At 36.4% G+C, this 26,155-nt stretch overlaps 1 protein-coding gene across 1 annotated transcript; it reads right to left on the reverse strand.

Moving 5' to 3' along the window:
* Nucleotides 1–2,000: 2,000 nt before the first annotated feature.
* On the reverse strand, nucleotides 2,001–25,836 carry LOC149816636 (Polymerase/histidinol phosphatase-like protein). Its single transcript, XM_089986652.1, has 5 exons — nucleotides 25,439–25,836; nucleotides 3,615–3,739; nucleotides 3,196–3,510; nucleotides 2,916–3,085; nucleotides 2,001–2,682 (listed from the first exon to the last, which is right to left on the reverse strand). The coding sequence occupies exons 1-5, from the start codon at nucleotides 25,772–25,774 to the stop codon at nucleotides 2,282–2,284; spliced, it is 1,347 nt and encodes a 448-aa protein (XP_089842778.1). The 5' UTR covers nucleotides 25,775–25,836; the 3' UTR covers nucleotides 2,001–2,281.
* Between the last annotated feature and the right edge of the window lie 319 nt (nucleotides 25,837–26,155).

Consider the following 26,155-nt stretch of genomic DNA (forward strand, 5'->3'; position numbering starts at 1 on the left):
TCTGTATTCTTTATATTCATTTATTTCATTAGAAGTACTTGTACTCAGAATTTCGGTTTTGACACCCCTACTTCTATATTTTTCGCAGTCGCAGGTGATCAGTGAAATGACTAGCTTCTGGGAGAGCTACGAGTGTCACACTTTTGCTAAACAATTTTCACAGAGGAACAATGTGACTAAGTTTTTCTTTCCTTACTTTTATATCATTGAAATAACTCTGATATGTCTATTGTAATTATTGTCTAAACATTCTTTCTTTCATAAATTAATAAATAATGAGTTGTTATGGTTTGAGTGATAAATATAAGATCCCTTATGGTGTGTTTGGTTATACAACTATGAGTGAAACTATAAAGGCTATGTATCTATGAGAATATTTTTGCAATGATTTAAAAAAAAAAATCTGCACTTTTTAAGGGGTATGGGTCAGGGTCGTTACAGAATTAATCATATGACATGGTACTGGGCATCGGGCAATCCAAGATCTGTATCAGCTCATCATTTTGAGTGGAATGAAAGCTACATGTCTATACATTATCTTATGATGCCAAGTATTTATAATTTTGTTTTTTCAAAATTTGTTTGATTTCATTAGATTTTTTATTTGTCCACAAACATTCCTAGGTGCACAAGTTTTAAACTAATTGGATGTAAACTAATCCATTTTTTCTTTTTGATCAATTATTGCATATGACATCATGTAGTTATTTTGTATTTTAAGTCTATTAATAAGATTTGAGAATCAATAGCTATTAATAAGATTTGAGTTTCAGTAATTTGGTTAAACGTGGACATTTGTTTTGAATTTCCAAATTTGTAAGGCTTCATCTAAAATGTCTCATTGAGCTAAACTAATTAATAAATAAAAACATTTTTAAATGCTAATCCAAATCAATATCCTGTTTGGCTTTTGCATGCCAATCTCTACACACCAAACTCTACTTGATTGATGCTAATGTGGCACAATTGGCCACTGGAATTCTTATGGTTAGATCTTAGATCGATCTTGAAGGTATCAACCACAACATTTCTTACAGGTTCCATGAATTCTTCCTGGTTGTTCTCCACAAGAACTTCTTGTCCATGATGAAGTTTGGAATCTAGAAGTTCTCTTAATACGAGCAGTCTCCTTTTGTCCCTCCGAGTCCTACATCTTGGCCAAATGTTTTGGACATGACGCTAAGGAGTGTGTACAAGGATTACTAGCATGGTAGATCTCAGGTAGACTCTCACATTCAATAACTCACGCTCCACTGTGCCCGTTCTTAACGAAATTTTCTTAACCAGATTGGCATTTACCAGGACTTCAATTAAAAGATAGGCAAAATGAGTTAGCCAACTATTTTTCAGCAAGTGCTTTAGTGATCCAATAATATATAATGATTGCAGCACATTTTAAAGAGGTAAAAGTTTATGCTGAAGCGGAACAGATAATGCACCCTTAGATTTTGAGAAGCCTTCTCTGCTCCAAACCACCATTGTAAGGTTCTGGTATCAAACATCCATGGGCCACCATGAAGAACATATTCCTTGTAACCATCTGAATTAAACTTCACCAGAAAGTCACCTTCAGGTAAAGAAGAGAACATAGCGTAGATTACAGTTGTCATTTTCAAAGCAATTCCTTGATGTAAACTGCTCGCTCCATGAAAATCCCATTTACAGATGACAATGCTGAAATAAGTTTTTCCAACCTTCATAAAATATTTCCAGTACCTCAATGATCATTTCACCTTCAACCATGGAGAGAGAGAGAGAGAGAGAATATGATGAAAAACAAAGACAAAGACCATATCAAGAACAGCAACACGAGAGAGAGAGAGAGAGAGAGAGAGAGAGAGAGAGAGAGAGAGAGTTCACAATGATCAAAGAAAGAAAACACAGTTTCATGCCTAAGTTGAAAACTTTCACAAACAATGAATTTGGCAGTCCAATGCTTTATATTTACTTGGGAGTACAAAATTTGTGATTCATTTGGCATTCTTTCTACATCTATAAACTTTCCAAAATTTGTTTTGATTAAAGGATTAATGCATGTCAAGTACAATCAGTCATAGTAACCATTTGATTGCATTTTCAACTTAATCCATGCCCAATATATCATCAATGCCATGTAAATCTTTCTGAGCTAACCTAAACAAAATCAATGGGATTCAAATACTTTAAAGGGAGTAAACAAAATATACTGTCACATTTAACAGGCATCACGTGTGTCACAGCTTCACCGGACTGGAAAAAAGAAGTATGACAAAACCGGAACATTGAACATCACTACAGGCTACTATTTCCCAATGACAGATATTGGGATACCTCTTTCACTGATAACAGTGTGAGAAAGTTTCAGCCTCATGGCCTCCAGCTCAACAGTCTGTCTTTCCTCATCAGTCAACCAAAAAGACAAGGATGGAGCAACCACATCTTTCTCACTATTTGAGGTCATATCACACTCTGGATTCCTAAATTTCTTGAAACAATTAGATTCAGATGGTTCCCCAGCAAAATTGAGTAGGATGTCTTTAACAGCATCACACCAAATAGGCCGAGCTAGCTTAAGGAATTCCTGAGCAGCTAACACAGAAAGATTGACCGTTCCAAGATCAGATTCATCATGTCCACCTCTTCCATGAAAATCTGAACCTCCAAGCTTCACTAGCCCATATGTATCAGCCAGGTCACTCAATCCTGTTAAAGAAAAGGGAGAAAAAAGATATAAAATGATATAAATAGATGGATACCACATTTTTTTGGAAACTAAATGAAAACATAAATACCCAACTAGGCAAAGAAGCATCAGGAATTGAAACTACAGTGCAAAAGTAATCTCCAGATAAGCTCTCGTTTAGAACAAAGTGTAAAAAAATTAGCTAGACATTTGAAAAAAGAACTCCGTTGAGAACACTGGAAAACCAACATACCAGCCAATTTTCCATCACTCCTATAAACCTCCATTGCATGAAGGCCAGAAGCTTTTAAACTCTTGATAACAGCACCAGGGTTCTTCAGTGCCCACGGATGGGCCAAAGCAGCAACTCCCCCAGTTCGACGAATCAGTTGCACAGCTTCCTCAGCAAGAAGCTCATTGCCCCTGAATTGAGACATACATGACCAAGGAAAATCAGAATACTTATGGCCTTGACTTGGCAAGACAAATAGCCACACATATATTAGAAACAACAGTAGATCTTTGACCCATACGTTGCATAAGCAGGTCCACCATCATAAAGATATCTGCTAAAAGCCTGTTTCATATTCTCCACATGACCAGCTTCAACCATGGCACGAGCCACATGAACCCTCCCTGGAGCTACACCATTCCCAGCAATTCTCGCAACATGCTCAAATTTAAGAGGCATTTTCATATTATTCAACTTTAGCAACATATCTTTTGCACGGAGATAACGACCATCCCTTATATTGGCCAAGCAATTCTCCAGCTCCCCAAATCTTGAAGGGCCACAGCTACCATAATATGCAAGGATATGAACCGGTTCTTCAGTTCCAGTCTCTCCCCTGCTCACCATTTATTATCAATGACAAATTCTATCACACCTCAAACACCGATAAGAAATCACAGAGACACGCACAAGAAAACAAGAGCCTCAAGAGAAGTATACCTTGGTGAGAACATAGCACTTATCTCGACGCCATGAATTATTCTCATTCCAAACTTACGAGCTGCTTCTAATGCCTCCGGTATCCCAGCCATGGTATCATGATCGGTTAGCGCAAGTACTTTCACCTGTTCTGAATACACATTACAACCAAGTGATGTTCAAATACCCATTAATCAAGCCACACACAAACCCAAGGGGAAAAATTTTACAGCAAGATGCTAAGCTTCTGCAGGATCACAGACTAACTAAAACAACAGATCTTAAAAGCAAAAAAGGAACAGCACGAATGTTCCTTTCCACAACAATGATTAATTACTCTTGATATAAAACAAGCTTGTAATTTACCTTTGTTACCTTTTCTCAATAATGAGAGAACATTTGAGAGAGCCAAACTGATCTCTAGAACTAGTGGCACTAGAACCAACTACCATTCAATCGAATCAGAACTCAAATCATAACCCAATTGCTGTGAGGCTTTGTTCATAAAATCTGAATCCCGCATTTGATTGTTGTCAGAAGAAAAAAAAAGAAAGAATGATGGAAGGGAACTGTATTAATAAAAAAATGGGTTTGCCCATTTCTACTACATTTTCTTTTTCGATAACCATATTTTATTTTTCTTTCACATTGTTATTTTTACTCCACCTTCCTGGGGTAATTCTCCACGAAACTGTGTAAATTATTCTGTTGGACTCACTCCTCCCAATCAATATCCTGATTTGATGATTATCAATGAAAATCATGTAAAGGCAGTTTCTTCTACTTGTGAAAGTATTTTATGATCAGGAAGGAGCTGCATCACTACAAGAGATGCAATTTTATTTATAAAAGGAGAGAGATAAAAATAAATTCCATTAGGGAACCAACCAATGCCATTAGGTATATGCAGCAGATTCTGTGCGCAAAATAATAACAGGAAAAAAAGAACCAAAAACTTATTAGAATGATGACGACACTGCATACAGCATAAATGACAAGAAAATTGAAAAATCGTTACACAACAGAACTTGCACAAATGATGAGAAAATTGACAACTTATTACACCATGATCGAAGTACTAAATGAGTTCGGAAGAATCAGTCAACATATCCATAGAAAACCCCAACTGATCGATTGACCAACTGGACTTTTACAATGAACTCTAAATTTATCTCCAAAAGCTATATCAAAGTTACAACCCTAGGATCAAAATACTAAATGGGTTAAGATCTATGTCACCTGGGTATGGGTGCGGGTACGGAGGGTACATGGCAATTCCAAAAAATGTGGGCATGGGAACACAACTATATATATATATATATATATATATATATATATATATATATATATATATATATATATATATCACATAAATTCAAAATAAACTGAATATAATCTAAATATATATGCTATATATAAAATATACATTATACTGAAAATATAGTTATAAACTGAAAATATAATTATAAATTATAAATTGAATACAAACTTGTATGTACGGAGGGTAAAATGGTGTGTCCAAGTGTCAACGCATGTCGACACGGGGACACGCGTGTCAACACGGTTACTGAGGGCAAAATGGAGTCTGTGTGACATAGGTTCAGATAAATCAATCAACTTATCAATAATGTCAATCGACCAACAAACTTCTACAATGATCCACAGTTATCTGCAAAAGTCAATCATAGTTACATCGTGAAACCGAAACGCTAAACGGGTTTGGATGAATCAATCAACTTATCAACAACAAAATCTTCAAATGATCTACAGAACTTTTACAATGAATTCTAGAGTTATCGACAAAAGCCATATTATAGTTACAACTTGCCATCGAAATACTAAACGTGTTTGGATGAATCAATCAACTTATTAATAACAAAACTTCCAAATGATTGATCAACTGACCATACTTTGACAAACTCCACAGTTATCTCCAAAACCCATATGTTTTTGAGAAGGAAACGATGGGGAATTGTACCCTGAATTCTACTAATCTTTATAGAAAAAATTACAAATGATCATCCCAAAGGGAGTAACCAATCAGGTGGCTTATCTTTCCAATACAATGAATCAACATGACAAACCAAGAAACGAGTATAGCCCATGGCCATTGTTGACCCCCTAAAAGAAACAACCCCAATACTAAATAAAGAAATTAAGGACTTGACAATGAGTGATATTCCACGTCCATCCAAAGATGATCTAATACTGGAGCACATCCTATTGTTAGATAATATGATTGCATTTGATCTTTCCTGAAGCTCTTCAATAAAGAAGTGACAGCATTTGACCTCTAAAAAGTGTTGCTTCTTAGGACATTTAATGCCACAAATGAAATAGATTTTAACCCTGTCATAAGCAGGAAAAGATATCAAATCATACCACCCATAAGAAGACTTAGCAAAGCTGAACACTAGCTGGCCCTGATCAGCTTCTAAAGAAGGCTCCACCACCGGTCCACCAGCAGCAAAAAGCTTAATAATAGGAACAATTTCTAGTGACCAACTGTGAATCATGAAACTTCCAGCACATGCGCTCCAAACTACTGTAGTAACCTTATCCTTGGAATAGATTTCATCTTCATGGGAGATTAAATTTCTGATAGAACACAATTTCCATAATACCACATGAAAAATGTAATCCCAATATTTTTTGAGCCAAGATTGCTTAAACTGAATAGAAACCCATCAAGAAATCTCTCTAATAACAATTGAGTGGGGCACTCTTCTCCTCCAAAATTTTTGCAAATAAATTTCCAAACACCTTGAGTAACAGAACAGGTAAAAAATAAATGAGAATGGCTTTCCTCATAATTGCAAACATAAGAAGTACCTATTTGGAAAGTCAAATTTTTGTAATTTCTTGCATTAAAAGTGTTGAAACTTTAATGGAGCACACAGGAACCGAGACAGAGATAGATAGAGAGAGAGAGAGAGAGGTCGGCGGAGAGAGAGAGGGAAAGTTGTTAATTCATTAGGGTTAATCGCCTCTAGTTTAAATAGAGGTTAGTCTAAAAAGAAAATTACATATGGGTCCCTCATTATATATAAAATACTAAAAAACAACTTTAAGAATAAAAGAAGCTTCAGATGATCGACTAATCTTAACACTCCCCCTCAAGCTGGAGCATAGATATCAATCATGTTTAGCTTGTCATAGCAATGAGAGAAACTAGGCCTCGCTAGAGCCTTGGTGAAGACATCAGCTACTTGATCTTCGGAGGATACATGATCTGTGCAAATATAACTAGCCTGAACAAGGTCACGTACGTAGTGACAGTCAACTTCAATATGTTTGGTCCTTTCATGAAAAACTAGGTTGTTGGCAATATATGTAGCAACCCTATTGCCACACACCATTGACATAGGTAGGGATACTTTCACCTGAAGGTCAGTCAAAACTGATTTTACCTACATAATTTCAACTGTTGTCTGAGCCATAGCTCGGTATTCCGATTCAGCACTCGACCTGGCTACAACAGTTTGTTTCTTACTACTCCAGGTAACAAGATTTCCTCCCACAAAAACACAAAATCCCGTTGTTGACTTTCTATCTTCAATAGACCCCGCATAATCTGCGTCAGTGTAAGCAACAACGTCTAAGGAGGAATTTTGTTTAAACAACAGTCCTTTACCAGGAGATGACTTTAAGTACCTGAGAACCATCATAGCTGCATCCCAGTGAACTTTGATAGGTTTATCCATGAATTGACTGATTTTACTCACGGCTAATGAAATGTCAGGTCTAGTAACAGTCACATATAACAACTTACCTACCAAGGATCTGAAACTGGTATTATCCACATATTCAGACTTCTCCTCGAACATATGAGTTTTGGGATCCATCGGAATACTAGCTGGCTTCGCTCCTAGTATTCCAGTCTCTTTTAATAAATCCAAAACATACTTTTTTTTGCGACAAAACTAAGCCCTCTTTGTTTCTTGCCACCTCGATCCCCAGAAAATATCAGAGGGAACCAAGATCTTTAGTAACAAAATGTTTCAGAAAATGATCTTTTATTGCAGAAATATCTTGAGCACTCCTCCCTGTCAATATGATGTCATCGACATATACCACCATAACAACAATTCCAACACTAGTTTTCTTGATAAACAAGGAGTGGTCTGAAGTTGACCTAACAAATCCAAAATACGACATAACCTCAAATAATTTGTGAAACAATGCCAGAGGGCTCTACTTCAGGCCATAAATAGCCTTCTTCAACTTGCACACCTTCTGACACTCCCCCTGAACCTCAAAACCTGGGGGTTGTTGCATGTAGATTGTTTCATGCAAATCCCCATACAAAAAGGCATTCTTGACATCCAACTGAGACAAGGGCCAACCATAGTGCACAACAACAGAAATCACGAGACAAATAGTGCCAAGGCGAGCAACTGGAGAAAAGGTTTTAAAAAAGTCAACACCATAAGTCTGAGTATAGCCTTTTGCAACCAACCGGGCTTTGTACCGTTCAAGTGACCCATCTGAGTTATACTTAATGGTATATACCCATTTGCAGCCAACAATATCTGCATCAGTAGGAGGATCAACCAAGTCCCAAGTGTCCCGAGAGCATAGGGCATCCATCTCATCCCGCATAGCCTGCATCCATTTCGGGTCAAGTAGAGCTTGACTGTGATGAAGTGGAACGGAGGAGGCAGATAGAGCCAAAATAAAATTCTTCATAGATGTCCCAAGATTAACTTCTGAAACAAACTGAGAAATTGGATGAAGAGTGCATTGTCTCTTTCCCTTGCGCAGAGCAATAGGAAGATCATCATCAAGAGCAGAAACTTCAATATGCTCAGAGATACTTACCTCAGAAGAAGGAGAGTTTGGGGGCATGGAGGTAGGTGGTATCCTGTGAGTGTATACTATGGGAGGGTTTCAGTAGCGAGACACACCAGAGGATGGAGCAAGGACTGTGGAGGAAACGACTCTAACGGAAAAGGAGGAATTGGTAGAGAAAGGATATCTCCATGGCTCTCCTGTAGCCTTGGAGTAGTACTCGAAAAATATGAAATAGACTCAAAAAAAGTAACATCCGCATTGACATACTCTTTATGAAAAGTAGGGTCATAGCAACAATATCCTTTTTTATTCTTACCCAAGGAAAATACATTTAATGGACTGCGAATCAAGTTTATCTCGATTAGGACTCGGCCTATGTACAAAACACACACATCCAAAAACTTTAAGGGGGATAGGAAAAAGAGGAACCTCTGGATGGAGAATTTGAATTGTGATCTGGTCTTCTACAGAACTTGAAGGCATGCGATTTATGAGAAAGCCGACAGTCAAAACCGCATCTCCCCAGTATGACGCAGGCATATTGGATTGAATCATTAGACACTGAGCGACATTGAGGATTTGTCTATGCTTCATCTTTGCCGCACCATTTTGCTGGGAGGCATGGGGACATGTAAATTGAGGTTGAATCTCATTAGTAGAATAGAATTGAAGTCTTTAGATTTGAATTCAAGAGCATTATCAGTGCGAACAATCTTAACACACAAGTCAAATTGAGTCTTTATTTCAGCAATTAAAGATTTAAGAATGATAGGGCCTTGAGATCGATCATTTAACAAGAACACACACGATAACCTTGAGAAATCATCAACAATAACCAAATAATAATGACACTGAGTCCTACTCGGAATCCTACTCGGACCCCATACATCGACATGAAGGAGATCAAACAGTCTTTGACTCAATGGACTCTGACTAGAGGGAAAGGAGATTCGGCAATGTTTTCCCAATTGACAGGTTTCACACTGAAAAGAGATTGAAGGAGGTATATGAGGAATGACACGATGAAGTTTTGGTATTGGAAGGTGACCCAGACGATGATGCCACAGTAGAAGACTTGAGGATGATGTAACAGCAGAGTAAACCGAACCCACAGGTTGATGTAGATAATACAGATCACCTTCCTCATAGCCGCCACCAATCCTCTTCCCCGTTGGCAAGTCCTAAAAAGTACAACCCATAGGATCAAAAATCACCCTACAATTTAGCTCTTTTGTCATTCGACTGACAAATAATAAATTCTGTGGAAAAGAGGGAGCATAAAGAACATTCGACAATTGAAGAGTAGGGGAAATAGACATGTTTCCCTACCCTACAATTGGGGAAGAGCTGCCATCAGCAAGAACTACCCCCTTTTTATCAGACACAGGTTTTAAACTTAAAAAGTTACACGAATTTCCGCATAAGTGTCTGGATGCTCCTGAATCAATGATCCACCTACCACCTTGGTCAAATAGGCCATCACCTGCCGAGCACGCAACCTCCGCAACAGAAGACTTCGAAGTGGATGAGCGGAAAGCAAGGAGCTCGTCATATTTAGCCCTGCTAAGAGTTACATAATCATTGGAGTAATCTGCATCTGATTTAACCACCCGATCTTCTACACACGATCTGTCTTCACGCGATCCACCTTGACACGATTTCCATGTTGGGTCTTTATACAACTTCTAGATCTGGCTTCAGATCTGAGTCATGACCTCTAGTCAGATCTTCATAGTCATGACTAGGTCTGACTGCAGATCTGTCATCAGGTCTGATCTTCACAAAGAAGGATAGAATGCTGATCAGCAGAGAAAGATGCCGATCTTCTCCGACTATCCGATGAGATGTTGCTCGAGGGAAGATGATGCTGGAACTCAGGCACCCAAGATCGCACGCTGCTTTGATACCATGTTGAAACTTTAATGGAGCACACAGGAACTGAGGCAGAGATAGATAGAGAGAGAGAGAGATTGGTAGAGAGAGAGGGAAAGTTGTTAATTCATTAGGGCTAATCTCCTCTAGTTTAAATAGAGGTTAGTCTAAAAAGAAAATTACATATAGGTCCCTCATTATATATAAAATACTAAAAAACAACTTTAAGAATAAAAGAAGCTTCAGATGGTCGACTAATCTTAACAAAAAGCTTTTGAGAACATGCTCGATATAGGACCCCACACGCTCTTGGAATAACTCCCTTTGCATAGATATATTTATACCAATTGTGTCGTTCAGCATCTATCTGAATCGAGTTCCAAATAGATTTCCTGGAGATGATAGCTACATTACATATACCTTTCCACCAGATCTGATCCCTACCATGAGAAGTAGAAAACATATAGCACGATCCGAAAATAGAAAGACCTTCAAAAACTGCAATGCTCTTAATTTTGGAAAGACATTTCTTCTCTTGTTCATTAATTAATAAAAGAAGAGGGATCTCATTCCACAGATCTGTCCAAAATTTAGTGTCTTTTCCCATCATGAACATTACAAGAAACAAACTCTCTGAATACTTCTCCAGCCCCACATGATACCTTTCCACACTCCGGACCCTTAATAAACATTATTCATGCCTCAAATACTCTTATTTCATAAATATTTAGCTCTCATAAACTTAGTACAAATCGAGTCTTTACAACAAATACCAAGAGCCAGTTTTTCAAGACATGCTTTATTCACCTCTTCAATTCTACAAAGGCCTACTCCTTCCGCCTTGGATTTGCAAAAGACAAATATATATATATATATATATATATATATATATATATATATATATATATATATATATATATATATATATATATATATATATATATATATATATATATATCTTTTGAAATGCCCAGTAGGGGCAATTTGGTCTTTTCATCATTTTGTAAATAGACATGTCCATTAGGGACATTTTTGTATTTTTATACTTTTTATTTTTATTTTTATTTTTGGCTAATTAAAGGGGTAAAAAAGGGATCCCTTAAGAGTCGTTGGGACTCTCCCCAACGGTCACATCGGTCACAAAATGTGACGGTTGGGGAGCTCCTAACAACTCTTTTGGGAGCTCTCCTTGGCCCATCTTGTGGTGTATATAAAGGAGACTTCTCCCCTATTATTCTCAATGCCTTTTCAAGCATTTCAATAAAGATTCTAATATTATTTCAAGTTCTCTTCTCTCTTCTGTGTGTTTATGGTGTTTGCCCTTTGTGGCATATTGTATCTTGTCAATTAGATACATTGTGCTTATGTGATTGTGCCTTCGTGTAGTCACTTTGTGACATTGTTTTTTGGCACTTGTATTTCATTACATGGTATCAGAGCCCCTAAGTGTTGGAAGCACTTTTGGAACTTCTCTCTCTTATGTTTGAGTGTTATTAAGCTTCATACTCTTGTTTTTCTTCAACTCTTCCGCAATGGCCGACAAAGATGCAAAGATCGACCTCTCATTCAAATTAAGTGGGACCAACTATAGAATGTGTGTGGCTGCTATGAAGAACAACCTCAAAAGTAAGAAACTTTGAGGATATGTATGTGGAACTATTCTGGAACCACAATTGAAACTCACCAAGAAGGAATGGAATGAGCAAAAAGCTTTTGGTGATGAAGAAAATGCCAAAGCTATTGAAGCATACCTATGTCATATAGGTGCGGGTGTGGGTGTGGGTGCGGGTGCGGGTGCGGCGATGCGGCACTTTAAAAAAACTTGGGTGTGGGGGTGTGGGGAGGATATATATAATTTTTAACAGTTTTAAGTTAATACTATGTGTATTTGTGTGCATTTATGTATTTATATATATAATATAGATAAAAATGGACTAGATTAGGGTTAACTGAATCTACTTTTGGATAGAAATAGACCTCGGTGTGGTTGATTTCACCTAACACAAAGGAAGTTGTGTCCAAGTGTCGTACCTGCCTGGGTGCGGGTGCAGTGCCATGTTAAAAGAGTCTGTGTGACATAGAAGAATACCAATCCAAAGTTGATCATTAAGAAAGTGAGCATATCAAAATATTGGCATGGTTTATGAATAACGTGGAGTTTAAGATTTGTGTTAATCTAGCCAAATTTAAGGAGCCAAATGAAGCATCATTTTTCATGAAAGGTACTATGTACCAGAGTTACCAGAAGCACACTTCCAAAATGTGCTGGGAAGCGTGCTTCCCCTTTTTTTAATTTTTAATTTTATTTTTTTATCTTTTTTCGCTTCCCCCTCACTTCTTAAGGTCGGTTCCGAGATGATTCATGGTTCGGTTCTAAGTCGTCACACGCTTCCCACTTCCTAAAATTTTGAAAGTGCCTTGCTTCTCGCTTCCGCTTCACGTATCACTACCCGCTCTCGCTTCCTCGACTGACAACTCTGCTATATACACTCAAAAGGACCTTGCTAGACATTTCTTTTTACAAGAAAAAATAAGAGGAACCAAGCAAAGGGATATGAGTATTAGACACTATTGTAGTACTTTATCCCTTCTATGGGATGAACTTGCTCTGTTAGAACCACAATGAGAAGGAAGCACTATTGCCATGAGGCAAGAACAAATGGAAAGAGAAAGATTTTTCAATTTATTCATGGGCTTCATCCCGAATTTGAACTAAGAAGATTCCTTCTTCATAGGACTTGTACTCCTCTTAGTGAAATCCTTGTCGATTTATGCCAAGAAGAAAACTTGTTTGGCTCTTAAAAAAGACTTTGATGAGGTCCATGCGATATCTAAACCGGAAAATAACATGAGCACATATAAACCTCCTCATTTTTTAAAAAGTAACAATGGTGGAGGAAGAAAAATTGTTTGTCACCATTGTAATGAATCGGGCCATCTTAGACCCGATTGTCCTAAGCTTAAAAAGAAGGTGGCTTCCGTTGGAGATAGTCTATCAAGTAAAGAATCAAGAAGAGACGAAGACATAAAAGACTTCATTGCTCAACTTACGAAAACTCTAACAATTCATGAGAATCAACTCTTTCATGCCTTCCACCTCCGGTACTGCGGTCTTATCAACTCCCGGTATATCCTCTTGGATCCTTGATTCGGGTGCCTCCTTTCATATGACTCCAAATGTATCTCTTTTATCTAAACCAAGTCTTAACTCTTTTGAATCATTTGTTTTCACGGTCGATGGAACATCATTAGATGTTAAAGGGATTCGAAAACTTGAAAAATTTTTTAGTCAAGGCAAAGAATTTTATGTTCCAAAAATTAGGATTATTCCAAAACTTAACTTAAATCTTTTTTTTGTTCCTCAAATAACTGATTTTCGATATAGTATCTCTTTTTAACCAACCGATTGTTATATGCAAGATCTCCGGTCTGGAAAGCAGATTGGGCAAGACCATAGAAGAGGAGACCTATATTACATGGATTTTTTTGTCTTTGCCATCAAAATCATTTTGTAATCATGTCCAATCTAAAGATATTGTTACTTGACACAAAAGGCGTGGTCACCTTAGTATTTCTAAGTTGTATCTTTTGCTTTTTTTTGAAAAAAAATTGTAATGAAAAAGAATTTACATACAATGATTGTATCCTTGAAAAAATGCATTTTCTTCCTTATCTACATAGCAACTTTTCCAAGAGACCATTTGAATTAGTGCATTCAGATGTATGGAGACCGGCACCCGTTATGTCTAAAGGTGAATATTCATATTATGTTGTCTTTATTGATGATTTTACTAAATACACTTGGGTTTACTTTATTAAAAACAAATCTGTTGTTTTTTCTATTTTTAAAGAATTTCATATCCTTATTCAAAATCAATTTCAAAACAATATAGCCATTTTTAGATCCAATTTTGAAGGTGAATACATGTCAAATGAATTTCAAAACTATCTTAAACAAAATGACATTATTCATCAAAGATTTTGTCTTAAAACTCCTCAACAAAATGTTATTGCCGAAAGAAAACATACGCACCTTATTGAAACAACAAGAACTCTTCTTGTTTCTAAAAATGTTCCAAAGAACTTTTAGGCCGAAGCCGCTCTTTCCACAATTTATCTTATAAATTGGATGTCATCATCATCTTTAAAAAATGTTTCTCCCTTTGAAAAATTGCTAAAAATGTCTTTGGATTTTAAAAGATTAAGAATTTTTTATTGTAAATACTTTGTTCTTTTTCAAAGATAAACTTTCACCAAAAGCTCTTGAATGTGCTTTTATTGGCTATGGTGAAAATCAAAAGGGGTATAGGTGTTATGATATTAAACATAACAAACTTTATATTTCAAGAAATGTGACTGTTTTTTAAGAACAAAATAGATTTGAATCTCAAAAACCTAAGGAAAAGGTTGATTATTCTTTTCACTTTTACTTATTGCCTAGAAATAAGTCTAAAGATTTTAACGATGCTATTTGTGATAATGTTTGTGATGACAATTCTCATCAAAATGATGCTTTGTTTCATCAAAATGATGATTCTCACAATGAGAATCTCAATGATATACATGTGAATACTCGGCGAGAGGGAAATGAACATCAAAATGATTTCGACATATATTCTCAAGACATTTCCTTAGAAGACCAAGTTGAAGAATCCCTACCTAGGCAATCTTCTAGGAATAGTAGACCTTCTAAAAAATTTGTCATGTGATTCCTTTTCGCTAAATTATAGAACTTGTCTTAATGATGATCCATTCCTATCATGAGTCTTCCAACTTTAAAGAAGCCAAGCAACATTTACATTGGATTGATGCTATGAGACTTGAATTAGACACACTCAACAAAGCTAACACTTTGGACAATTGTAGGTCTCCCTTTAGGAAAAAAGACTATTGCATGTAGATGGGTTTATAAAGTCAAAACTAAGAGTAATGGGACATTAGAAAGATAGTTGCTAAAGGATATAAACAAGAATATGAAATTGATTATGAGAAAACCTTCGCTCTGGTTGTTAGGATGACTAGTGTAAGAACCTTAATAGCCTTAGCATCTATTAAACAATGACCTATCTATCAATTAAACTGTAATGAAATGGAATGAATCCAATACACATGCAAGAACACACTCTCAGGCGAGTGAACCACTTGATTGAATAATCGAATCACCCACACAAGGGTCAAATGAATCAAACCACCCACACAAGGGTCTAACGAAAATAATATTGCATAAAGACTCTCTCTAAAGAGATGATATGTACAAGGCCACATATGACCTATTTATAATACAAAGTGTGCAAAGGGAGCAGCCCAAAGTGGCTGTTGGGCTGCTCCCAACAGTCACTTTGGAGCTGCTCCTAATAAGGACAAAAAGAAAAAAAACAAACAAAAAACTACAAAAGATGAAAAGAAAAAGGAGATTGTCAGCTCCTAGTGGGTTGACACTAATTACAGTAAAAGGACCGAAATACCCTTGATGGGTATTTCAGTATATAACAAACTATATATATAGTGTACATATTTTAACACCCCCCCTCAAACTCATGGTGGAACAATCAAGAGTTTGCCAAATAGAAATTGGAATCTAGGTGACGGAAGCGCTTTAGTAAAAAAGTCTACTAGTTGATATTTCGAGAGAACGTATGGCAATGTGATGGTCTTCTTCAGAAATTCTTCACAAACATAATGGCAATCCATCTCAATATGTTTGATACTCATGAAATGTGTGATTGTTTGCAATGTAGACGATGCTCTTGTTGTCACAGCCTATGTCACATGGGTGCGGGTATGACACGGGTGCGGCACAATTTTAAAAATTTTGGACACGGGGACTCGACAAATATATATATATATATATATATATATATATATAATTTTATTTTATTTTTAAAATGTCACATCACAGTCTGTGTGTCTATGCACAGTCACATACTGTGACTGTGCACAGTCCACAGCTCTGACTGTGCGACTGTGCACAGTCACAATCTGTGACTGCAGCACAGTCACAGTCTGTGACTGCAGCACTGTCACAGCACTGTGCCTCTTTTTATATATATATTTTTAAATAAAAAATATAAAAAATTAGTTTTTTAGGGACATTTTTGGACTCGATCAAAGTTGACCGAGTCCAAAATGTGGACGGACTCGGTCTGGACTCGTTGACCGAGTCTGACTCGGCGTTGACCGAGTCCGGGCTGAGTCCGAAGCCGCACCCGAGTCCGCACCCGTGTCGGGGCGTGTCGACTCGGGTGCGGCACCTCCTTAGCCGAGTCCGTGTGACATAGGTCACAACATAGTTTGGAGGATTCTTTAATGTGGATTCCAAGGTCTTCTAGTAGTTGTCGCAACCATACTAACTCAGATGTGGTTGTTGTCATGGCACGATACTCAGCTTAAGTAGAGGAAAGTTACACCTTCTGTTGCTTCTTACATCACCATGAAATTAAGAAATCACCTACAAATACACATGAATTAGTAGTAGAGCGTCTATCATTTACATCCCCTCCCTAGTCAGAATCAGAATATGCAATGACTTCTAACAAGAGGATAATAAAAACAATCCATGATTAATGAAATTCTTAACATATTTTACAACATTCATATGTACTGTAGTGGGGGCATGTTGAAATTGGCTAACAGAGTGAATAGCATGAGAAATATCAGGACGAGTAATAGATAGATAAGATAAAGCCCCAATCATTTGTCTGTATGGGTTGGATCTTGCATAGGTTCTGTTAAAACATATATATATATATATATATATGTATATATATATATATATGTATATATATATATATGTATGTATGTATATAATACTCGATAGAGGTATTATCGTCTTTTCACATAGTTGCTTTAGCAAACAACTATTTCTTTTTCATTTTTCTTTTTTCTTTTTATTTTTTTTCTTTTTATTTCTTGTCTCAAAATCCAACCCAAAAAAGGCTCCACATAGAGTCGTTGGGGGCTCCCAATGACTCTAGGGGAGCCTGGGAGCCCCCTTTGGCTCTCCTTTTGAGACCCCTTTTGGGGTGTATAAATAGGGGTGAACCCCTTCGTATTCTTCATTCAAAAGAGCTCTCTCTTTCAATAAAGAGTGTTTATTCTTAGTTTGTACCTTTCTTAAGGGTTGTTTATGTTGTCCCATAGTGGACTTGGTTATTATCTCTCTTGTGTATTGGACCATTGTTGGTCATTGTGAATGCCTTTTAGCATTCTTTATTTTTTCGCATACTTCATTACAGGTTCTCCATCATCTTTCTTCATTTTGGCATTTATGACCTTTGGAGTATCAATTCGTTTTTCATCCGATAGTCTGGATCGTTCAATGATTTATGTTGCATACTTAGTCTGAGACAAAAAATAACCACGAGGTGAGTAAGTCACTTCTATTCCAAAAAAATATCACAAAAAACCAAGACCCATCAAATCAAAGTTGGCTTTAAGCACATCTTTGATATGATTAACTCCCTGTATATCACCTTCTGTGATTATCATATCATCAACATAAAGTAGCAAGATCACCATCCCTACATTGAAAGACTTAACAAACAACGCAGTGTCAGTGAAACAAGATTTGAAATGAAGTTGAGTCATTACATTATTAAACCTATTATACCAAGTTTTAGGACTTTGTTTTAAGCCATACAAGGCTTTGCGCAACCGAAGAGTTTTTTCACCTATTATCATATCATCAACATAAAGTAGCAATATCACCATCCTTTCATTTGAAGACTTAACAAACAACGCAATGTCAGTGAAACAAGATTTGAAATAAAGTTGAGTCATTACATTACTAAACCTATTATACCAAGCTTTAAGAGCTTGTTTTAAGTCATACAAGGCTTTGCGCAACCGAAGAGTTTTTTCATGTGCTAAATTCAAGCCTGGTGGAGGATCCATGTAAACTTCCTCATCCAAATTACCGTTCAAAAAAGCATTCTTTACATCCATTTGAAATATAAGTCATTTCTGAATCGAGGCTATAGCAATAAGAGTTCTAACAGTTGTCATTCGTGCAACTGGAGCAAATGTCTCATCGTAATCAATACCATATTCTTGGCTGTATATCTTGGCTACTGACCTTACTTTATATCGTTCTAATGTTCCATCACATTTGATTTTTATTTTGTACACCCATCTACATCCTATAGTTTTTCTTCCTTTAGGTAATGTTTGAATTTCCCAAGTTTTGACCTTTTCCAAAGCCTCTAATTCATCATTCATGACCTTAATCCATTCTGGATGATTCTTGACCTCTGGCCATTAGGCAAGATCTATACTTTGGTTCAAAGGAGTCATAGGATACAAATTTACTAAGAGCTTTTGAGATTCTTGTGGATTTTCTAAGACAACAAGAATCTACTTCTTGATTTTGGGAATATTTTTCTAAAGTACATGGTGGATGATCTTCGATACGTCGAGTATAGGTTTGTATACCATTGTGAGATGGGTTTATATCATGAAGGATCCCCATTCATATTTTTACTTTCATTATGTGCGTCTTCATTTCTACTTTCATGTGTGTCAGGGGTATTTTCACATCGTTCATGTTCATTGGCAAGGTCAAAAAGAAAATAGTCACAATTTTTTTTAACTTTCTCTTTGCAAAAGTCATTTTTATTTTCAAGAAAAGTGACATTTCGAGAAACATATAATTTGTTTCTTTAAATGTCATAACATCTATATCCTTTTTGGGTTTCGCCATATCCTAACAAAACACAAGGGATTGCTTTTGGAGACAATTTGTCATTTTCATTGGTAAGAACAAAGCATTTGCATAAAAAAACCCTTAATCTTTTATAATCAGGAAAAGTTTTTCAATAGGAGAGATATTTTCAATGTTTTTTTAAAGGCATTCTATTTATCAAATAAACTGCCATGAGAGCCGCTTCGGCCCCAAAGACTTTTGGAATATTTCTAGATACAAGAAGAGTTCTAGTGGTTTCAATAATGTGTCTATGTTTTCTTTCGGCTAATTCATTTTGTTGAGGAGTGTATGGACATGACTTTTGGTGAATAATTTCATTTAGGTCAAGATAATTTTCAAATTCTTTTGACACAAATTCCCCCCGTTATCGGTTCTAAAAACTTCAATATCACTTTTGAATTGATTCTTAATATAACAATGAAATTTTTAAAAACACTCAAATACTTTCGATTTTTGTTTTAAAAAGAATATCCAAGAATGTCTATTATAGTCATCTATAAACACAACATAATAAGATACCCCTCCTTTAGATACGACTAGAGCCAGTCCCCATACATCTGAATGCACTAACTCAAATGTGTTTTTAGTTATAAGATGCCTTGGTCCAAAAGGCAAGGACTTTATTTTGCCAAGAATGCAATCTTCACATACAAAATCACTTTCTTTATAATTTGAAAGAAATGAAAACAAGTGTAATTTGGCCACACTAGGATGTCCTAGTCTTTTGTGTCAAATATCAATACCCTTTCCACAAAATTACAAAATGGTTGTTTTGATAATTCAAGATTGTCCACAACATATAGATCTCCTCTTCTATGGCCTCGCCCAATGGGCTTCCCGGACTGGAGATCCTGTATTAGACAACCATTAGAAGAAAATAGTACTTTGCAACCATGGTACGTAATTTGAGAAACTGATAAAAGATTTAAATTTAATTTTGGTATTACTCTAATATTTGGTATGTGAAAGATTAGATGTTTTTGAAAACTTCTAAAACTTTTGATTTTCAAAGATGTGCCATCGGCGGTTGAAACATAAGAATTATTTGGGTTAGACTTACATTCGGACAATATGGACTCATTGGGTGTCATATGAAAAGAAGCACCGAAGTCAAGGATCCAAGAGGTCTTACCATGGTCCCGCTTGTAGATATGGCCACTCCGGAAAAAGATGAGGTTTGAGCTTTAAGCATGGGTTGTAGTACCTCCACTAGTTGGGCCAAAGAGAGCAAGTCGATGTATTTGGAGTCGTCTATATTACTCCTTTCAACCGAAGCAACTCTCTTGTCTTCTTTATGATCATCCTTCTTTCTTTTGGGATAAAAAGGTTTGATATATCCCGGTTCATAGCAATGATAACAAATTATCTTTCCGCCATTTTTGTGATCATGATCACCCCTCTTGTCATTTCTTTCATAGTTGTTGGGGATCCTTCCATTATCATTTTTTACAAAATGAGGAGGTTTGTAGCTTCTAGTGTGATTTTCAGGCTTTGTCATGGCAAGCACGGATTCTTCATCCTTTGAAATATTCGATCCTTTCAATCTATTTGCTTTCATAGTTAATTCTTTAAGAGTTTCAACTATAAAAGGAATACCTCCTCTAGGAAGAAGAGCGAACTTGGTTCCTTCAAATTCGGGCCTAAGCCCATTAATAAATTGGTAGAAATGCTCTATTTTAATTTGATTTTCACGAAGCTCTACATCTTGTGGGCAATGCCATTTTGGCTCAAGAAGAGCCAATTCATCCCAAAGAAGAGAAAGAGCATTGTAGTATTCCCTAATGCTCATTTCTCCTTGTGTCATGGTTCTTACCTTGTTTTGAACATTGTAAATGTGTGCAATATCTTTAAGACTATACATATCTTTAAGATATTTTCACGCATCACTAGCGAAATCAAATTTCGCCAAGCTAGAGCATTTGTGGATGTCCACACTATTGATGAGTCATCCAATTATTTTGTAGTGGCCCATCCTCCACTCTTTTCACCTTTTCTCATAGTCAAAAACAGTTTTACCCATTTCCTCTCCTTGAAGGGCAACCTCCTTCCCATCCTCAATCTTTGTAAGAATGAGCTTAGGCTCTTTTTCCGTACCGTTTACCAAACCCCATAGTCCCTTTTCTCATATTTTGTGCTTCACTATGGATGCCCACATCACACAGTTGGTGTCGTTTAGGCGTACGGGAACAGAGACAACCACTTCCCTCTCATTCTCCATTTCTTTATAATGTGAAGAAGGAAAAAAATGGAGGCGAAGGAGGAAAAAAGAGTGATACAAAACTTGCTTGAGGAGAGACATGCTTCCCCATGCAACTATCTTCGATTAGATAACTCTGCCAAGCTCACGATCCTTCTCTTGATCTTGTGACGACCTTTCTTCACAAAAGTTGTTTATTTTTTGAACCACCAAAGCTCTTATACCATGTAATGAAATGGATTGAATTCAATACACATGCAAGAACACACTCTCAGGCGAGTGAACCACTTAATTGAATAATCAAATCACCCACACAAGGGTCAAATGAATCAAACTACCCACACAAGGGTCTAACGAAAATAATATTGCATAAAGACTCTCTCTAAGGAGATGATATGTACAAGGCCACATATGGCCTATTTATAATACAAAGGGTGCAAAGGGAGCAGCCCAAAGTGGCTGTTGGGCTGAGAGCAGCTCCAACAGTCACTTTGGAGCGGCTTCTAATAAGGACAAAAATAAAAAAATAAAAAAATACAAAAGATGAAAAGAAAAAGGAGATTGTCAGATCATAGTAGGCTGACACTAATTACAGTGAAAGGACCGAAATATCCTTGATGGGTATTTCAGTGTATATATATATAGTACATATTTTAACATAGACGTCAAAAATGCTTTTTTAAATGAGAACCTTTGAGAAGAAGTCTACGTGGATTCTCCATCGAGTCTTGAGATTGAAAATTCTTAAACTTAATAAATCTCTTTATGGTCTTAAACAAGACCCAAAAGCTTGGTATGATCACTTTAGGAAAGTTGTTCTTGATAATGGTTTTACCTCTTGTTATATTGAAAATGCTCTTTTTGGTAAGAATGCAAGTGATCACATAACTATTTTATGGTTATATGTTGATGACATGATCATCACTGAAAATGATAAAAAGGGCATTGAGTTTATTAAAAATATTCTTAAAAGCAATTTTGATATGTCTGACTTTGTATTTCTAAGGTATTTTTTAGGGATCAAAGTTGCATATTCTTCTCGAGGATATGTTCTGTCTCAAATGAAACTTGCATCAGATATTATTGCTAAGTCTGACTTAACTAACGGAAAGAAAATGGAGACTCCAAAAGTAATCAACGCTAAGATGAGAACCGATGATGAAATTCCTTTAGAAGATGTCACTCCTTATCGTCAATTGATTAGATCACTAACATATTTGTCTATTAACATGCCAGATATTGCTCATGTGAATTATCAGATATTTGAAGGAATCCATAACAAAATGACTATTCTTATCTTCTTCATTTCCTAATTTAATTGCTTATACTAACTCTGATTGGGGTGGTAACCCATGTAAGAAACAACAAAAGATGTCTCTATCTTCCACGGAAGCTGAATATAGGGTGATGGCCATAACTACCACTAAACTTGTTTGGTTGAGAAATTTGTTTAAAGATATGAGAGTCATTATTTATATTTCTTCGAAGTTGTGTTGAGACAATGAGAGTGTCATCTACATTGCTAGCAATCACACTTTCCATGAATGAACAAAACACATCGAGATGGATTGCCATTATGTTTGAGATGGATTTTTATGAGGCACCATTCAACTACCATATGTCACTTCAGAATATCAGCTAGCAGATTTCTTTACTAAAGCCTTGCCATCACTCTGTTTTCACTTTCTCCTAAGCAAACTCTCAGTGATCTCACCGTCAGTTTGAGGGAGGGTGTTAAAATATATATATATATATATATATATATATATATATATATATATATATATATATATATATATTGTAATGCCTACTAGGGGCAATTTGGTCTTTTCATCATTTTGTAAATAGACATGTCCATTAGGGACATTTTTGTATTTTTATACTTTTTTTGGCTAATTAAATGGGTAAAAAGGAGATCCTTTAAGAGTCGTTGGGACTCTCCCCGACGATCACAAATGTGACCCTTGGGGAGCTCCCCTTGGCCCCTCTTGTGGTGTATATAAAGGAGACTTCTTCCCCATTATTTATTCTCAATGCTTTTTCAAGCATTTCAATAAAGGTTCCAATATTATTTCAATTTCTCTTCTCTCTTGTGTGTGTTTTTGGTGTTTGTCCTTTATGGCATATTGAATCTTGTTCATTAGAGACATTGTGCTTACGTGATTATGCCTTCTTGTATTCACTTTGTGACATTGTTTTTTGGCACTTGCATTTCATTACAATCCCATGCAATAAGATGAGGACGCTTACCTGCCGCACCCTCCTGCCATAAAAATTTTTGAAAGGTAACTCTAACAAATAATCTTCTTGGGCAGTCTAAAGGGTAGGAGCCAAAACATTGGGATGCTATTCAAAGTGTTCTGGATGAATAAAATTCTACCAGAATAAGATAACATTTGGAGTTTCAAAAATTAATACATCACTGAACCTTAGCTACCACCTGCAGACATGTTTCCGTTTCCAGCTTACCAACACACAATGGGAGACTTAAATATTTAATTGGAAATTTACCAAATTGCCAACACTTTCATCCCTAAAGATAAGATATCTCATACCTCAATTCAGGCTTGCAGAACAGGAGCACACCATCCGCAAAAAAGAGATGTGAAATATATTGATCAAAACGTGGGAATGAAAATAGGCCCTAACTGATTCTCTGAAATCCCCATAGCAAGGCGCCGAGATAGCTGTTCCATGACCACTACAAATAAATAGGGGGAAATACGATCCCCTTGTCTAATTCCTCTTAAACTAAATGTTTTTTTCCTGGCACCTCATTAACAACTTGAAATGAAGTAGCGACACAAAGAATAATATGGTGCATCCATGAAGTGCGGAATCCCAACTGCAACAAAGAGCTTTCCAAAAAACTTTCAATTAACTCATTCATAAGATTTAGACAAATTTAATTTCAAATAAAGAGCAACGGCACACATTCTCACAGTGGAATTGGCTACCTCATGCACATGTAGAATACTCTTATAAATATCCTTACCCTTGAGAAAAGCTCCTTGATTATAAGAGATAATCCTAGTAAGAATGCCCCTCATCTGAATGACCATAACCTTAGTAATAATTTTGTACAAAAAGTTACATAAGGAAATATGACGAAAATCATATAGGGATACAACACCATTTTTCTTGGGAATTAAAACCACTATAGCATTGATATTCTCCACAAATTTTCCCTTAAGAGAGAAATCTTTAATAGCAACTGAAATATCCAAACCAACAATACTCCAAAACTTTTGGAAAAACATACCAGGAAAGCCATTAGGGCTACAAGATTTCTCACCATTAGCTTGAAAAACAACTATTCTAATTCCTTCATCCAAGATAGGAGCAAAAGGCTGATCATTCTTTTTTTTTCAATACAAACACACCTCCTTGCACAGGCATCACATCTTCTCTAGCTTCATCTTTCGATAGAAGTGTCTGAAAAAAAAATTAATCATTCATCCTTTGTCTGCTACTCACCCGAAATGGTGTGACCATTAACCACTAGCTTATTAATATTATTCATTTGCCTCCTACTCTTAACAGAAGCCATGAAAAACATTGTATTCTTGTCCCCTTCTTTCAACCATTGAATTCTTGATTTTTGCCTCCAATACATCTCATTTTGAATAAGGTTTTTTCTAACTCTTGCTTAAACTCAATTTCATGATCAATATCTATAGGAGACAAATTCTGACAATCGGTTAATGCTGCGATGTTGAAGTTCCTCGCAAATAACAATAACCTTTTCATCAATTTTGACAAGGTGAGAACGCTTCCATTGCAATAGCTTCACTCTCACACCATCCAACTTGTTGAGCACTCGAATCATAGGACAACCAGCTTGATAAGAATTCCAACACAACAATTTTGAAACAATCATGTTTAGTTAGCCACATAGAATAAAATTTGGAAGGATAATTCCTTTTCTGATGCACGATACATATAGAGTAAAAAATAAGGAGGCTATGATTAGCAACAGGTTTTGGTAAGATCTTTAAAGAATAGTAAATGGGTTCGGATAAATCAATGAACTTATCAACAACAGCGATCGACCGACAGAACTTTTACAACGAAATCCACAGTTATCTCATAAAGCCAATCATATCATTGTTACATCGTGAAATCGAAATACTAAACATGAATCAATCAACTTATCAACAACGAAACCTCCAAATTGTAAACACCAAATATATCGACAAGAAGAACTAGGAAGAGGGAAAACAGGAATAGGAAGAAGAAGAAGACAAAGAAGAAGAAGAAGAAGAAGAAGAAGAAGCTCACCCCGTTCCTATGAGCTCTCTCGACGAGCGCAGAAGGAGAAAGGAAACCGTCGCTGCAGATCGAATGAGAGTGAAGCTCGAAAACAATCGGCTCCTGGCACCAAATGCTTTTGGGTACCTGAAAATCGGACAAGGAAGACGATGGTGGTGATGATGGCGCCGTTGAATCGGCGTAGAACCAGTCCCTCACGTATTTTGCCGCTGCGCATTGCTCGGGGCTCGTCTTCTTGGCCTTCTTCTTCTTCTTCCTCCTCCTCCTCCTCTTCCCCTCGCTAGCGTCGGTGGTGATGCTGTACACAGCAGCAGCAGCCACCCTGTTTCTGCCGTTATCACCCATCGATGGAGAGGTTGTGAGTCGTCGTCGAAGCCGTCGTCGTCGTCAACTCCCCCCAGCAAGATAAGGATTGCTAAAAAATGTGAAGTGGATTTGTAGCGTGGGTTTATCGTCAATAGATCATAAAAATCGCTGATTTTATGCAGTGTTTTTAAAATCCGGCAATTATAAGAGAACGATATTTTCATAATATCATTCATTTTTAAAGTACAGGATATGGACTTTTTTCAGTATTTTGTATTTTTTTATTCGTATTTGTATACATTTATTAAACTTCTGTAGGATTTAGATGTGCCAATGTTTCGCGAGGTTTTCTCAAAACCAAACTTGTTTTTTTTTTTATTGAAAAGATTTCCTACAATAAGAAAATGCAGTTGACCTTAT

Source organism: Nuphar pumila, chromosome 14 (assembly GCF_984573655.1).
Source record: "Nuphar pumila chromosome 14, dmNupPumi1.hap1.1, whole genome shotgun sequence".
NCBI classification, from domain to species: domain Eukaryota; kingdom Viridiplantae; phylum Streptophyta; class Magnoliopsida; order Nymphaeales; family Nymphaeaceae; genus Nuphar; species Nuphar pumila.

Coding starts and splice junctions, on each gene's coding strand:
- LOC149816636 (XM_089986652.1), bottom strand. CDS start 25,774: ATGGGTGATAACGGCAGAAACAGGGTGGCTGCTGCTGCTGTGTACAGC. Junction 3,740..25,438: donor AGAGAGCTCATAGGAACGGG/GTGAGCTTCTTC, acceptor TATTCAGAACAG/GTGAAAGTACTTGCGCTAAC. Junction 2,683..2,915: donor GAGTGATGGAAAATTGGCTG/GTATGTTGGTTT, acceptor TTTCTTTAACAG/GATTGAGTGACCTGGCTGAT.